The 14738-nt window shown below is 38.9% G+C and overlaps 1 protein-coding gene across 1 annotated transcript; it reads right to left on the bottom strand.

Moving 5' to 3' along the window:
- Nucleotides 1–1282: 1282 nt before the first annotated feature.
- On the bottom strand, nucleotides 1283–8277 carry LOC146505826 (uncharacterized). Its single transcript, XM_085182788.1, has one exon. The coding sequence runs from the start codon at nucleotides 5860–5862 to the stop codon at nucleotides 4978–4980; it is 885 nt and encodes a 294-aa protein (XP_085038914.1). The 5' UTR covers nucleotides 5863–8277; the 3' UTR covers nucleotides 1283–4977.
- Between the last annotated feature and the right edge of the window lie 6461 nt (nucleotides 8278–14738).

Below are 14738 nucleotides of genomic sequence, written 5' to 3'. Positions count from 1 at the left end.
AAAGAACATGCATATTCTCTGTCATATGGGCCCGCATGAATAAACTTTCTGAATCCTTTATCATCTGCAACTGAAAATAGTTGTGGATGATTACTATGCCTTTCTAATCATATATATATATATATATATATATATATATATATATATATAGTATATCTTTTGTATATAAACGATAAACTTTCATCTTCAGACAAAAATGATATGACTTAAATTACTTAAAAGTTCTGCCTGGTCTTGTGTCTCTTTGTTTCTGTAACATAAATAACGAGCCAACATTTTCCTCACGACACCACCGATCAGCTCTATGGACCCTCAGTTTACCTGTACACATCCATCTCACCTGTCAGCTGTTTAACACCTGCTGATGATTCAGGAAGCACGTCCACGTGTCCTGGTGATAGTCTCCTGTTTATTGCAGCTGCTGTTCAATATAATGTAATGTCGACACGAAATTGTGCACAAAATAAGTAAATGCAGTTTGTTTCCTGAGCGCAGACCTGCTGTTTCCCTCAGAGTGACTGATCTGGGTTAAAAATGACAGACTTTAAAAGGAGGCGAGATGGACACTGAGAAAACTACACAGCACTTTATCAGTGGCTGATATCCAGTCACCAGCTTTAGCAAACACCAGACTGTCAGGTGACGTTTACGTCACTGTTGTATTTGTTTCTTAGAAAATCATTTTTGCTCAGATTAAAATCAAGTTTTATAACTGTACAGTTTTAATTAAGTTCAATGTTTTACTGCAGAATATGTGTTAGACTGAACCATTCGCTTTTCTTTATTATCTGCTGTTCATATGTACAGGATTTTTTTAACCATGAATTTTGAAATAAAACTAACATGAAAAATCTTTTTTATACAAGGAGAAAAGAGAAAGCGCTATCGACCAGGAGAAGTGTCTGAACCAGCATGCTGTTTGTGGATACTGAAAGACTCCAGTCTGTCTAGAAATAATTACATTAATAAATATTAAAAAACAGATAAACTGTATTCTAAGCAAAATTATCTGTTAGAAGTTTTGAGGTTTACTAAATTAAGAAAAAAATCAGATTACTGTATTTTCCGCACTATAAGGAACAGTTAAAATCCTTTAATTTTCTCAAAAAAAATGTATGACTTCTGGTTGAATTCTCACTGACTACAAACCTATTTTATGTGATTTTATGTTTCAAAAAAACTGCCCAAAACTGTTTTAGTACGACTTTGGGAAGCTACAAAGCTGAGCATTACCGCTACCGTAGTCACGAGCGTCACAGAGTAATCTGGGTCCAAAATGCCGTCCTTTAAGGTCCCAAAGTCATACAAACGCTGCGGCATCACTGAGAGTTAAAAACTGTCTAATTTATTTCATCTGTAATAAAATGATCAGCATTGCTGCTTTACGGTGTAACAATTAAGTTTAACATCCGGGCATCCATGAAAATAGAATTTATTCAATTTAATTGAGTTAGAAGTTAGCAGGGAGTTAGCTCGCTAGTTTCCACCTAAACATGATACAGCATGTTCTGACTGAGAGATTTCTAAAAAGAAAAATAAAATAATACATTTCTTTTATCTCTTCCAAAATGATTGAAGACAGAAAACTAATCAGCAGTAACATTTGTAGGGTTACGGAAGTTGGACTAGCTGGTATATAATGATTTGCTACGTGATCACTAGCAGCACAGCTATGTCAGCATAACATAAACAGTGAAGCTGGAGGATGAATGTTAACTTTTGTTCAGAAGAATTACGGAGATAATCCATCCACAATACGAGGTTAGTCATTAATATACTGCAACCACACCGGAATAGAGCAGTAGCGAGAGAATTCTAGTGATGTGTTGGTCACAAATGAAATGGCTCTTAGAGCCCGATCTTTGACGTGAACAACAGGAGCCAAGGGGCCGTGGTTTTTCTCTCACCCTCTCTCTCTCGCACTTTTTCCCGCTTCACTCCGCACGCGAGCCTTGTGCTCGCCCCTCCCCCCTCTGCCCAGCGCGAACGCTGGGCAGAGGGGGGAGGGGCGGTAGTTACACTCGCGGGAGGGAGAGAGAGAGAAAGCGAGCCAGGGATAACAACATCACATTAGAAAGGTATAGTGATCATCCACAACTATTTTCAGTTGCAGATGATAAAGGATTCAGAAAGGTTTATTCATGCGGGTCCATATGACAGAGAATATGCATCTTTTTTTTTGTTTTCATATTTTAATTTATATTTAATTGGGTTGTGGTTTGCAGTATTTCAATTTTCAGCTTTTTCCTTTTACATATTAAAATGAAACAACACAAAACAGTCAAAAGTTGAAGTGTGAATAGTTGGTTTTTGTATTATGATTTATTTATTACATTTTATGTGTAGTGAATAAATAAAAGTATATTTACGGTGGCCCCTAGAGACAAAGCACGTTCAAACTTCAAAACACGTATTAACTCTGAAGCATGTACAAACCCTGAAGCACGTACAAACTCCAAAACACGTACAAACTCCAAAACACGTAAAAACTCCAAAACACGTATGAACTCTGAAGCACGTAAAAACTCCATAGGACATACAAACTCCAAAGCACGTACAAACTCCAAAACACGTAAAAACTCAGAAGCACATAAAAACTCAAAACACGTACAAAACACAACAGAAGTGCTCCAGGACACTAGGGCGCAGTGTTGAGCTTTTGTTACCTAGTGGCTACACAAGCCAGCAAGTACCAACGATTTGACATAAATGAATTATGGTGTGTGGTAGTAACAAGTAAATGAACATTTTTTAAAAATAATCTGAATATATATAAGCGCTTGTGTATAAATACACAAACAATACACATATGCTTTCAATTGTGTAATTTAAGTGATCTAGGTAGCTCTGTTTTGGAAGTTCAGTTCATGCTAGAAATGTTTTGGAGTTTGTACGTGTTTTGTCTCTAGGGGCCACCGCATATATTTATATATAAACATATATAAATAAAACCACTTTTTTTATATTAGTAATTCCTTTTGTGCATAATTTTATATTATCGTTAATAATAAATTAATGAAAGCAACAAAACAACCTGGAGAGCCGGTTCGGAGCCGAAAGAGCCGGCTCTTTGTAGTGAGCCAAACCGAAAGCGCCGGTTTTCTAAAAAGAGCCGGAAATCCCATCACTAGAGAATTCAGCATCAATGAATCAATGGTACGGAAGTGGAGGAAGCAAGAAGAATGAGTTGAGTAAAGTTTTACTTATTGACTGTTTTGTTTCGCTTAATGAGCCTTATTATTTAGTGCACCTTATGGTCCGAAAAAATACGGTAACATCTGATTTGTGTGAGTTTTTCGTTTTTTGGTGGGGGGTTCAATAAGCAGATGTTTCATTTATGTCACGTTTAACTGTAAAATGCTTGTTAGAAACTATGAAACACATTGTGCAGACTTCTGGATGTTAGAAGACAACTAATAATGCTCATGAATAAGACTAAAGGCAGGAAAGTCTCCTTTACAGCACTTCCAGATTTGTATCATAGTTTTAATATAGCACGCGTATTTCAGTAAGAGCTCATATATTTCAGTATCGTGATTTACAGTTCTTATCAGTTTGTCCTTGTAAAGTCCACAACAAGCATGACACAGGAAATAAACACCCGATAGATATTATCTCAGTAAATGAAGTTGGTGTTCAGCCTCTGAGAGGTAACAGTCAGCGGGGGTTATGCAAGTTGTGTGTGTTAGCTGAACAAGAGCTTGACCTCTTGCAAGGCAAGCGGGTCTGTCACACCCTTTACTGAGATACTGGGCTGGGCAGACATCTCCAAAATCATCAAAGATTTTGGCAAATAGGCTCTATCTTGGCAAACTGACCGGATATCTAACATGAAACCACAAATATCCAAAGTGTATTTGGTGACACACAAACAGGGCTTTTCATAATGTTTAGTTTAGTTAGTTTCCACATGTCCGTTGTTGTGCTGGGAAAATGCTCACCGAAAGCATAGCCACATGAAAATGTTAATTAAGTATTCAATAGCGCATTTAAGTAATTTGTTTAATTTTAGCACGCCTGGCCCTCCATACTCACTGAGTATCTTTATTCCTAATGTTACTTGTGTCTTTGGGAATTCTAATCCTCAACTCTCTCTTGGTTTTAACCACATAACAGAGTCAACAAAGAAACTTTAAGAGTTATTGGGACTGGGGCTCCTGGTGCACTATTTTGACAGTTCAGAGCCTCCACTGCATTAACATTGTTATTTTTTCAATACCTAATTTATGGAAATATGCCTACTTTTTCCCCTAATACCAAAGACAGCATGTCTAACAGGAAGCATTTTGAAATGGAAAACTAAAAACACATTTACAAGAGACAGTTTGTTTATTGATTATTGATTTTGGTTTTTATTAGTTAACCCTATATATTTGGATTAATTGGATTAAACCGGCAATATTAATAAAAGGCAAAAAACAAAACATGAAAGAAAAACAAAAGAAAAAAAGAAACAAAGACAAATAAAACAGAAAAACAGAAACAAAGACAAATAAAACAAAAAAAGAAAAAAAAATTGAAACAAAGACAAAAAGAAAAAAAAAAAACCCAACAATCAAATGATCCCCTGTGAGCAAGCACTTGGCAACAGTGGGGAGGAAAAACTCCCTTTGAGCAGGAAGACACCTCCGGCAGAACCAGGCTCATCTAGGGGCAGCCATCCGCCTCGACTGGTTAGGTTTTGTTTAACTGTAATTTGGATAAAGTGCCAGTTTAATATTATTTTTGAGATTAGAGCTGAAATAAGGCCCCTGGAGTAAAGCCAGTTCAACACCATAAAGTCAGACTTCACACAGTGGTCGACTCACATTCTAACCTTCTTGTTTGAAGTTTTAAATTTAAACCATCTTCTCCAAACTGACAATGTGGTGCTTTCTGTGACTGAACTTTCAAAGTCTGACCTTGTTGAGTCTGTGAAATCGCTGAGTCCTGTTTTTAGAGCGTCTCGTTGTCTGCATACATTCTCTTTTTTCGCTCTCATTGCTGTGACTTTCTCTTGCAGAGCCTTTTCTCTTTTAGCTTATCCACTTCTTTTTGCAGGACCTTGTTTAGCTCAGTAATGCTCTTTGTTTCCATTTTCAGGGAATTGTACTCAAGGTTAAAAACTCTTTTCTCTTGGAGGTTTTTCCAGAGCTCTGCAATTTCAGCTTGGAGAGCAGGAGTTGAAATCGCGAGGTTGTCAATCTCTGCTCTAAGTTCACTATTCTGCTGACGCAAAGCCTGTTCCTTAACCAGCTTTGACTGCAGCCCCTCAAGCTCTTTCTGCAGAGTGGTACCTTGGCTGGTAAGACACTTTTTCTCTGCTTTCAGAGTCTTATAATTTGCATTAATAGTCTTTCGACTGTCTATTTCTCCATTCAGTCTTTCAATTTCTGTAGTTGTCTCGTTATTGTCTTGCTTCAAGACTTCTACCTGTTCCTTTAGTATGCTATATTTTTTACTCCAGTCTTCTTCAGTAAACACCTGTTTGGAGACATCAGCACGCCTTTTAAAAAGACTTTTTTTGTGCCCCTGGAGGGCTTTTTCTTCCTTTTCTAGTTTTCTAAACGCTTTTCTCATTTCTACACTATCATTTAGCTCACTTATTTGAGCTTTTAATTCCTTCTTTTCTTTTTTCAGTTTGCTCATTTGTGCCAGTTTTTCTCCATTTTCAGAGAACAGTTTCCTGAGATCATGGTCATTTTTGTAAGTTTCTTTGAGGGATGATCTGGCCTTTAGAACGTCTGTAAGTATTTTCTCGATGTCTTTCATCAACTTCTGATTTTCCCTTTTAACAGCGACATGTTGTTGTTTTTCAGACTCGTAGACCTGACCCAAATTGCTTATGTGCTCGCGTACCTCGCTTTTGGAGCCAGGGCACATATTTCACATTCAAAAGATCACACGGCACACCACCACACAAAAATGTCACAAAAAGCATATTGATAGTTTTGCAGGGATAAATGCAGGGAGAGTAATGCGGCCAGAATACACAGGAAAATGGAGGGGAATAACAAAGACGAACCAGCAACTACTAAGACGACTAAAATACACTCAGAGAACACAGGGAGATTACACACAGGTGGGGGACACAGCTGGGAGTGATTAACTTGACGAGACAAGGGAGGCAAACTGAAACACTCACATAAGACGCAGACCTTCACAATAAAACAGGAAACACATACACACAATGACACAACACACAGACTTCACACAGACTGGGGAACACAGAACATAGGAACATGAAACGTTAACAGGGAATGTACAAGAACCCCAAAACCACAGAATAATAATAACATAAACACGGAGTCGCAGACTCCGGATCATGACAGTTTCTTCCTGTTAAAAGGGAGTTTTTCCTTCCCACTGTCGCCAAAGTGCTTGCTCACAGGGGGTCATATGATTGTTGGGTTTTTCTCTGTATCTATGAAACGCCTTGAGGCGACTTTTGTTGTGATTTGGCGCTATATAAATAAAATTTAATTGAATTGAATTATTTGTTTCATGTATGAAATATGTTTGAGCTGTATTTTTATTTTTTGAAGCCTACAATGGCTGTTTTACTGCAAGTACACTGTTTATTTTAATGATACGAAGCCTAAATGATCCACTTTAACAGCTCTACTCTACAACCTTAGCTGACTAAATCTAGGCCAACTGAACTGATGTGAGGTGATCTCAGGGAGCACACGTATTACTTCAAGCTAAACTCATAAAGCTTTTTATTGTAGCATGTATTTCATTCTTTATATTCATTAATTTGAACGAATGGCTTTTAATGATGCGGGGAAATCCTGCTTTTTAAACATAAACACAAAAACCTAAGCCTTTATAAAATTCTGTCTGTCTGCCTGCAACACCAAAGGACTCTGCGAGTGATGTTCGTCTCATCCTAGCAGCACCTGTCTCTCACCTCTTCAGTTCGCCTCATCATCATATTCTGTGTTATGATTTACTTTTGTTTGCGTCTGACAAGGTTTGGGGCCTCACCACATGTGTCACAAACTGCATCATGGCTGTTTGTGGAGCTGAAATAGCTCCACACATGACTCCACTTACAATCAGCCATTATTGTCAAATAACTGAGTGAGCACCTGTGAGTCAAACACAAGAGTAGATCTTCTGCCCTCGTGGATCCCAGCGAAGTTTTGAATTCTTTTGTGTGTGTTTTGGTTAATAAAGTTTGTAGGAAAAAAACTGAAGTGTCTGTGAATTCAGTTTTCTCACAACCTTTACTGTTATATCAGTGAAAGAAAAGATTTTGTAAAAAATCAAAACCCCATCACACCACAACATCTTACAGTTGTAAGTGTTAAGTTTAAAATGATTGTGAATGAACACATTTCAGAGGAGGTGTTGGACCAAGAGCTTAAATTGGACATGAAATACTGCATGTTTAAAGGCTAATTTACACTATGGAGCAAGGGCGTAGATTTGTTGTGTGGGGCATGTAGTCCATGTCTGTTGCTGTAACAGTAGTTCATGTTTAGAATAAAAAATCCCAGCTCACTGAGTTGATCGGGGCAATAGTGCCTAAAATGTTGCATAATCTTGCTGAGAGATCTTTTACTTTGTGGTAATCTTACATGAGTAGTTTTATGGACAAAACCCAGCAGGTCATTCAGTGTTCCCTTAGTGCCAAAGTATAACAGATGTTGGTGTACTATAACTGAAGTAATGTTGTTAAGTCCTTAAAGTCATATTCTTTTATTGTCATGACTGTATTTGAAGCTATTTTTATTTTTGTATGATACCTGATTTATATGGATTATGGCTGAAGTAAACTAAAGCCTAAAATACTTAGTCAGTCATTTGTTTAATAGTAATTTAACATTATATAATTCACATATAAAACTATGAATTGTGATTTTAAATGGTTTAAAAGCAGGTAGAATAGCATAAGTAGGCAAGTATGTTTCTCCTCTTTTTATCAAGAAGCAAAAAGAAAAAGAAACAGGGCAGGGTTCGGTCCCCACCAACGCCAAAACCAAATCTACACCCTTGCTGCACTCGGATACTAAACAGCGTCTATTTGTCAAAGTCACACATTCAAAAACTGATCCCAGCATAACTGATCAACGTGACAGATCGAAGCCACGCGTTTTATTCCTGCAACACTTCAGAACTTCCCCGGACCTCCAACCAAGATGTCACAGTTTCCTTCCATCTCTTCCTGTCTTTATATCGAATAAAATTGACGCCTGAAGCTGAAGCCTGATTTTTACTTTCTAACTGTTGCTGATGTCAGAAAACTCTCAGGTGACATGTTTTTATGATACGATTTATTTTTAAATGAAGATCTTTAGCAGATATGCGTTTGTCCCTATTGTTATACTCCAGGATCAAGTCATGTTTCTGCACGTCTGATTATTCCAGCAACAGACCTGCTTTATATGATCTAGAGTCCAAAAACAATCCCTGTTCATGTTGTACTGACAGCCTGCAGATGTTCAGTTTATCAAAAACAAGTTTAGCTCCTGTCCCTTAAAAACCCGCCTCTCTTTTACTATTCAGCCATTTTCTGGAAGCCTGCCGAGGGGCAGCACCCATTGGTTTCAAAGTTTTAAAAGGCTCCTGGTGCCTCGCTGGTTATCAAAAGCTCCAGCTGCTAACTCAGAAAGAACTGTTGAAAACCACCTTAGAAGAAATTTTTATCTAAAAATAAATCTGTTCTGTCACACAAAGAAACAACTTGATCAACAGCTGATAAACAAAGTGACCTTGAGAGCTTCAGTACTGCCTCATGTTTATAAGATTGCACGCCTAACTTGACCTTTTTATACATCGCAAAAGCAAACAGAAGATAAAATTCAGTGAGTTTCATTATTTAGCCTGTTGAATATAAAGACAGAAAATAAAAAGAGACACAAATACAAGTTAAAATTTGGAATTTGTTTTATTGATTTTGAATTTTAAAAAAAAATTCTAATCAATTGTATTTAAATAGGGCCCAATAACAAAAGCTGATTGAAAGTGCTTTATATTATAAAGACCCTACAATGCAAGAGAGAAAACCCCAACAATCTGATGATCCCCTATGAGCAAGCACTTGGCGACAGTGGGCAGGAAAAACCCCCTTTCAACGGGAGGAAACCTGCGGCAGAACCAGGCTCAGGGAGGGGCGGCCATCTGCCGAGACCGGTCGGGGGACTCGAATCCACTTCTTATCAAATTTCTCTCTTGCTACGACATTTTTGATGTTATGTATTTAGGTATTGGTCTGAAAGAAAAAGACACGAATACCGAGTTGGTGTTCAAAGCCACCATTTCAAGTTGTGCGTTTAAACGGCTTGGTGATGGCTTTGGCCAGTGCAGTGAAAAACCTGACAATGGCAGACGGCTTTTTCGCTTTTGACAGATGTTCAGTCAAGCTAGTTGCAATGAGTCTTACAGCTTTGGATTTCTGTAACTCCAGAGCTACTTGAACATCTTCTACACTCCCAAAGACATCGCGCAGGTCTTTGAGAATGTGCTTTTCAAGGTTTTTAAGGTTTTGGGGAGTTATAATAAGCTCTTTATCCTGCAGTTGGTCCCATACTTCTTCCAGCACCCAACTGTGGATGTTCTGAGAGCAGCCACAAGTGCATATGATGTTTAATTTTTTAGCTATACGGCTAAATAATTTGTAAAGGATTATTTTGATATAAACTTTACGGTGAGAAGCGTCTGGCACAGTTTGGTCAGGTTCTGGCTGGGATGTTGGGACGCTCGTCTGTGATTCTGTCACTGACGCTGCACCACGTAATGCGAGCATCACGCGCTGACTCTGGCTCTCAGCCTGGGTCTGAAACCACCACCTCATGAGTGCCATGAAAACTCTGACCTTTCTGTTGATGTATGTTCTTCTGAAACGATCAGGGAAAATTTCAGGTGCCATGCCGGGGGAAGCGTGGTGGGCGAGCATTTCTGTGAGCTGCTTGGTGAACTCCAGACTTTTGCCCGTAGAAATGTTTTTAAAGAGTTCGAGCTCACAGGTTTCATCGTCGCTCCGATCTTTTACGGTCTGAAGCGGAAAATCATCAACAAGCTTCTCCACTGACTCACTGCTTTCGTCCTTCCCCGTGCTCTTAAATGTTGCCCTGATGTTTTTGACCGCGCGAAGAATCGTTGCTTTGGCGAACTGCTTCGCAAAGAACGCTTTAATCTTAGCTGAGGTGTTTTTTAGTGGCTGCTCCAACTTACTTTTAAACGATGCAGGAGTGATAACTTCATCGCTCTCTGAGGAACTCTGAATCTCTGCCTCGACTGAACGAGTGAGCTCTTTTGCAAACTGCTCGCTCTCTTTGATCATTGCTGATTTCAGCTTTTTCGACTCAGGATCTTCAGTTTGATCCACAGCTGGGAAAAGCTCAGCGACAGCCTTTTGGAGGACAAACTCCACAGTTTTCTGAGTTGCCGTATTTAAGCTGTCCTTTGAGCCTATCACGAGTCTCTCCTGTTGGCCATCCAGCTGTTCTTCTGGGACATCTTGGAAGTCTAAAATGTCAGAGTCCACCTCTGAATCAGTGAGGCTAACGGTGTCAGCGCTCCTGCCGACAGACTTCATCATCGAGATGAAAGCTCGAATCATTCTCCCACCAAAATTGATCATTTTGTTCAGTTGATTTGGAGGAATGATGTGCTGGTTTTCTAAACTTAAGCCTGTTTGACTGTCAGCAGACTGAGCAGATTGAACACTCAGCAGAACCTCTTTAACAAAGAGCTGCTCTAAGTTTTTGGTGCTATCCTCGTGGCCGTGATGGTCTGCTTTCAAAGCTTCCACCAAAGGCTCGGGAAGTATGTTGCCCATGTTTTCCAAAACAGCCTCCTCCGAGACTTCAATGTTGGCATTCTGGGCGAGCGTTTGAAAATGCTTCGACGCTATTTCAATGATCTCTATAATGGCCTCAGCCAGAAGAGTCTTAGTGGCGATGTCAGGCTTTCCTGCTTTAATGGAACGCCACTGCTCAGCTGTCATATTTGCAAAAAAGGAATCGATGACAGGACGAAGACGAGCAGCTGTCAGTTCCTTAATGTTCTCAGTATTTGGGTTTGCCATTTCTACTACTTGTATGTTAGAATGGGTTAAATGACTATCTGTTAGGTTTTGAGTTGATCGCGTCTGAAATGGACCTTCCAGGTTGAAAGCGTGTAAAATGCAAGTTGCAAGTTTGTGTTTCAGAGACAGTTCCTGCTCCTATTTATGGCTTTTTTGGCTGATGACGTCAAACAGAAGTTCAAAGGTTCAAAGGCAAGCCGATTACATCACAGTAAATGACTGTTCAATTGTCCCCGCCCCTAGCGACTGCTTAGCAACCGTTACTATGTACCCTCCGGTAGAGAGTTGTTGTTGATATCGCGATAAAAGTTCCAAGCCACAGAAAAGCCGCTGGATTATTTGAGAGTTTTTCACTTCAATTGCTGAATGAAACTTTACCTGTGGCGCGTTAACAGGTGAGAGTAGCCAGCCAATCAGCCTTCAGTTTGCTGCGGAAAAACTCCTTTTAACGGCGTTAGTAACGGAGTCTTCCTCAGCACGTCCTCCATTTAAACGGGATCCTTTTTTAGCTTTTTCACGACATCACGGTAAACTTCAAATCAAGGGCGTAGATTTGGCATGGACGGAAGGGACATGTCCCCACCAATAATTTGATCTCTTAGAGTAAAGAAAAACAAACCCGATAGAAAGGGAAAAAAAACGATCTGTCAGCGTCTCATTCACCCAGCGGAGCAGAAAGAGTTAAATTACGTCCTCTACTGGAGTCCTAGTCATATGACAAATATGGCCAATGTGATTGGCTGAGCCTTTCAGGGAGCTCTGTTTAGTTTTAGCAGCAGCAAACCTGCGCTGCGAGGAGGAGAGGAGGACGGCAGCAAAGAGGAAGAAGCTGGATATAAGAAAGTGTTTTTCAAAGAAACCTGTAAGTCACTTAAAGCCAAATTAACTCATAAAATGTGTCATAATAACGTTACAGGCTATGCTAGGCTTTGGCCCACATCCGTCTAAAACTGTATGTACCCATTAATAACGTGTTTGGGAAACTAACTGCACAACAGCAGCACTATTAGTTCTCTCAGTCTCAGAGCAGCATTTCTAATTTTGATTGAAACTGTCAGAGAAAACGGCAGCCTCGAGCAGGCCAGGATATTAGTTTACAGAGGCTGTTAAAATTATATGTCTAACATTAAAATCTTGGTGACACAATAATTTCATCCTAATGACACTGACATATTCATAGGGTTAATGTTTGAGACAAAATGTCATGAGGTAGTCATGATTTTGCAAATATTCCACCTTGTTGTGCAGTTTGCACAAATTGTTTTAAAAATGCACTCAGCCTACAAACATTACTGACGAGTCAAGATCTGCACAAAGTGACAGAAACACTGAAGCAGCTCCACATTTTATTCTTATTGTCATGTTTGTCCTGTTTGTCAGGTGACAGAAGAACCAACACAAAGCTCAGAGAGTAATGGTGACACAAGATCACAGGTGAAACTGGATGATGACTTGTTGGTTCATGACTGTATTTGAAGCACATGTGTGACTGCATGTATGTGAATGTCTCACTGTTATTGATCAGGTGACAGAGGCAGCTCTGCCATGTTGTAGCTCAGAGGTGAAGAGGTGAGGTCACAGGTGACTGACTGATGATTTGGTGCTATAGATTAACTAGTATTTATTATCATGACAGTTGTTAGGCGTGTATTTCCTTCTTTATATTCATTAATTTGAACGAATGGCTTTTAATGATGCGGGAAAATCCCGCTTTTTAAACATAAACACAAAAACCTAAGCCTTTATAAAATTCAGCTGCAGTGCTACACCAGGGTTTTAATAGTTTTGCAATTTTCATTAGTTTTTACTTTTATTTAGTTTTGACTTCAGATTTTCAATTTTATATCAGTTTTAATTAGTTTTTACCAATTGTTTGCTAGTTTAGTTTAGTTTTTATTTTTTTGAAAATCCTTAGTTTCAGTTTAGTTTTGATTAGTTTCAGTTATAGTTTTAGTTGTGTTTGCAATAATTAAGTGTAACAAAATCCCAGTTTCATCATATCAGTCATTCTGCTCATCCTTGGGTATGTTGCTATTCCAGCTACCATACTGCACCCTGGACAGGTCGCCTGTCTGTCGCAGGGCTAACACGCAGAGACAGACAACTCACATTCCCACCTATGGGTTCTTTAAATAAATAAATAAAGGCAGATGAACAACCATTGATACCAGGCAACTATAAAATGTATATCTTGGCCCCAATGAGACTATTAACTCTTGCAGCACCGGGTGTTCGTAATTTTGGTTCAAGTGAATTGATAAACTTTTTGAAGGTAATTGACTCACACAGTTGTGTAGATATCCCCGTCCTGTTGTCTCGGGATGCATCACGCTGCCTTGCCTGGGGTTTGCTTCTGTTTTCTGGGGATGAGGGTTGAGTGTGCTCCCTTACCTTCTCGAGGTAAGCTAGGTTAGCCTTCTTGTGTGAGCTTTTCAAGTGCACTTTAAGGTTTGTGGGATTTTTTTCCCTTTAGAAATGTCCCTCATAATTTGTCTGTTTCCACTACAAGACACTTGCTTTATCCAAAACACAGTCATATTCAAAGTAATCCCAAATTGGACTCTGGCGCTTTCTTCCGACTTTTCCTGACATGATTCTGCGCGTGGACGGAGCAGCAACACAGACGACTCGACTAACGTACTGCCACCTGCTGGCATAATGAGACACAGCAAGAAAAAAATCTGTAAACTAAACTTCATTTTCACCCTTGACTCTTGTATGACACGCACACATCAATGAAAACTAAACACATTTTTGCTATAAATTCAGTTAATTTTAGTTAGTTTTGTGAACACTCATTATAGTTTTAGTTAGTTTTCCTTTTTTTGTTTTTATTTTTATTTCCGTTAACGAAAATGTTTTTTCACTTCTAGTTTTCGTTATTTCGTTAGTTTTCGTTAACGATAATAACCTTGTGCTACACGTCGCCAGCAGCTCCACATTTTCTCTGAGTGAGTACTGAGTGAGCACCTGTGAGTCAAACACAGGAGTAGATCTTCTGCCCTCGTGGATCCCAGCGAAGTTTTGAATTCTTTTGTGTGTGTGTTTTGGTTAATAAAGTTTGTAGGAAAAAATCTGAAGTGTCTGTGAATTCAGTTTTCTCACAACCTTTACTGTTATATCAGTGAAAAGAAAGATTTTGTAAAAAAACAAAACCCCATCACACCACAACATCCTACAGGTGTAAGTGTTCATTTTAAAATGATTGTGAATGAACACATTTCAGAGGAGGTGTTGGACCAAGAGCTTAAATTGGACATGAAATACTGCATGTTTAAAGGCTAATTTACACTATGGAGCAAGGGCGTAGATTTGTTGTGTGGGGCATGTAGTCCATGTCTGTTGCTGTAACAGTAGTTCATGTTGAGAATAAAATATCCCAGCTCACTGAGTTGATCGGGGCAATAGTGCCTAAAATGTTGCATAATCTTGCTGAGAGATCTTTTACTTTGTGGTAATCTTACATGAGTAGTTTTATGGACAAAACCCACCAGGCCATTCAGTGTTCCCTTAGTGCCAAAGTATAACAGATGTTGGTGTACTATAACTGAAGTAATGTTGTTAAGTCCTTAAAGTCATATTCTTTTATTGTCATGACTGTATTTGAAGCTATTTTTATTTTTGTATGATACCTGATTTATATGGATTATGGCTGAAGTAAACTAAAGCCTAAAATACTTAGTCAGTCATTTGTTTAATAGTAATTTAACATTATATAATT

The sequence above is a fragment of the Neolamprologus multifasciatus genome, chromosome 13 (genome assembly GCF_963576455.1).
Source record: "Neolamprologus multifasciatus chromosome 13, fNeoMul1.2, whole genome shotgun sequence".
In the NCBI taxonomy this organism is placed as follows: Eukaryota; Metazoa; Chordata; class Actinopteri; order Cichliformes; family Cichlidae; genus Neolamprologus; species Neolamprologus multifasciatus.
The sequence above is the reverse complement of the archived record's forward strand: the minus strand, read 5'-3'. Positions and strand labels throughout refer to the sequence as shown.

What these genes read in the sequence shown, in the direction of transcription:
- LOC146505826 (XM_085182788.1), bottom strand. Translation starts at nt 5,862, where the DNA reads ATGTGCCCTGGCTCCAAAAGCGAGGTACGCGAGCACATAAGCAATTTG.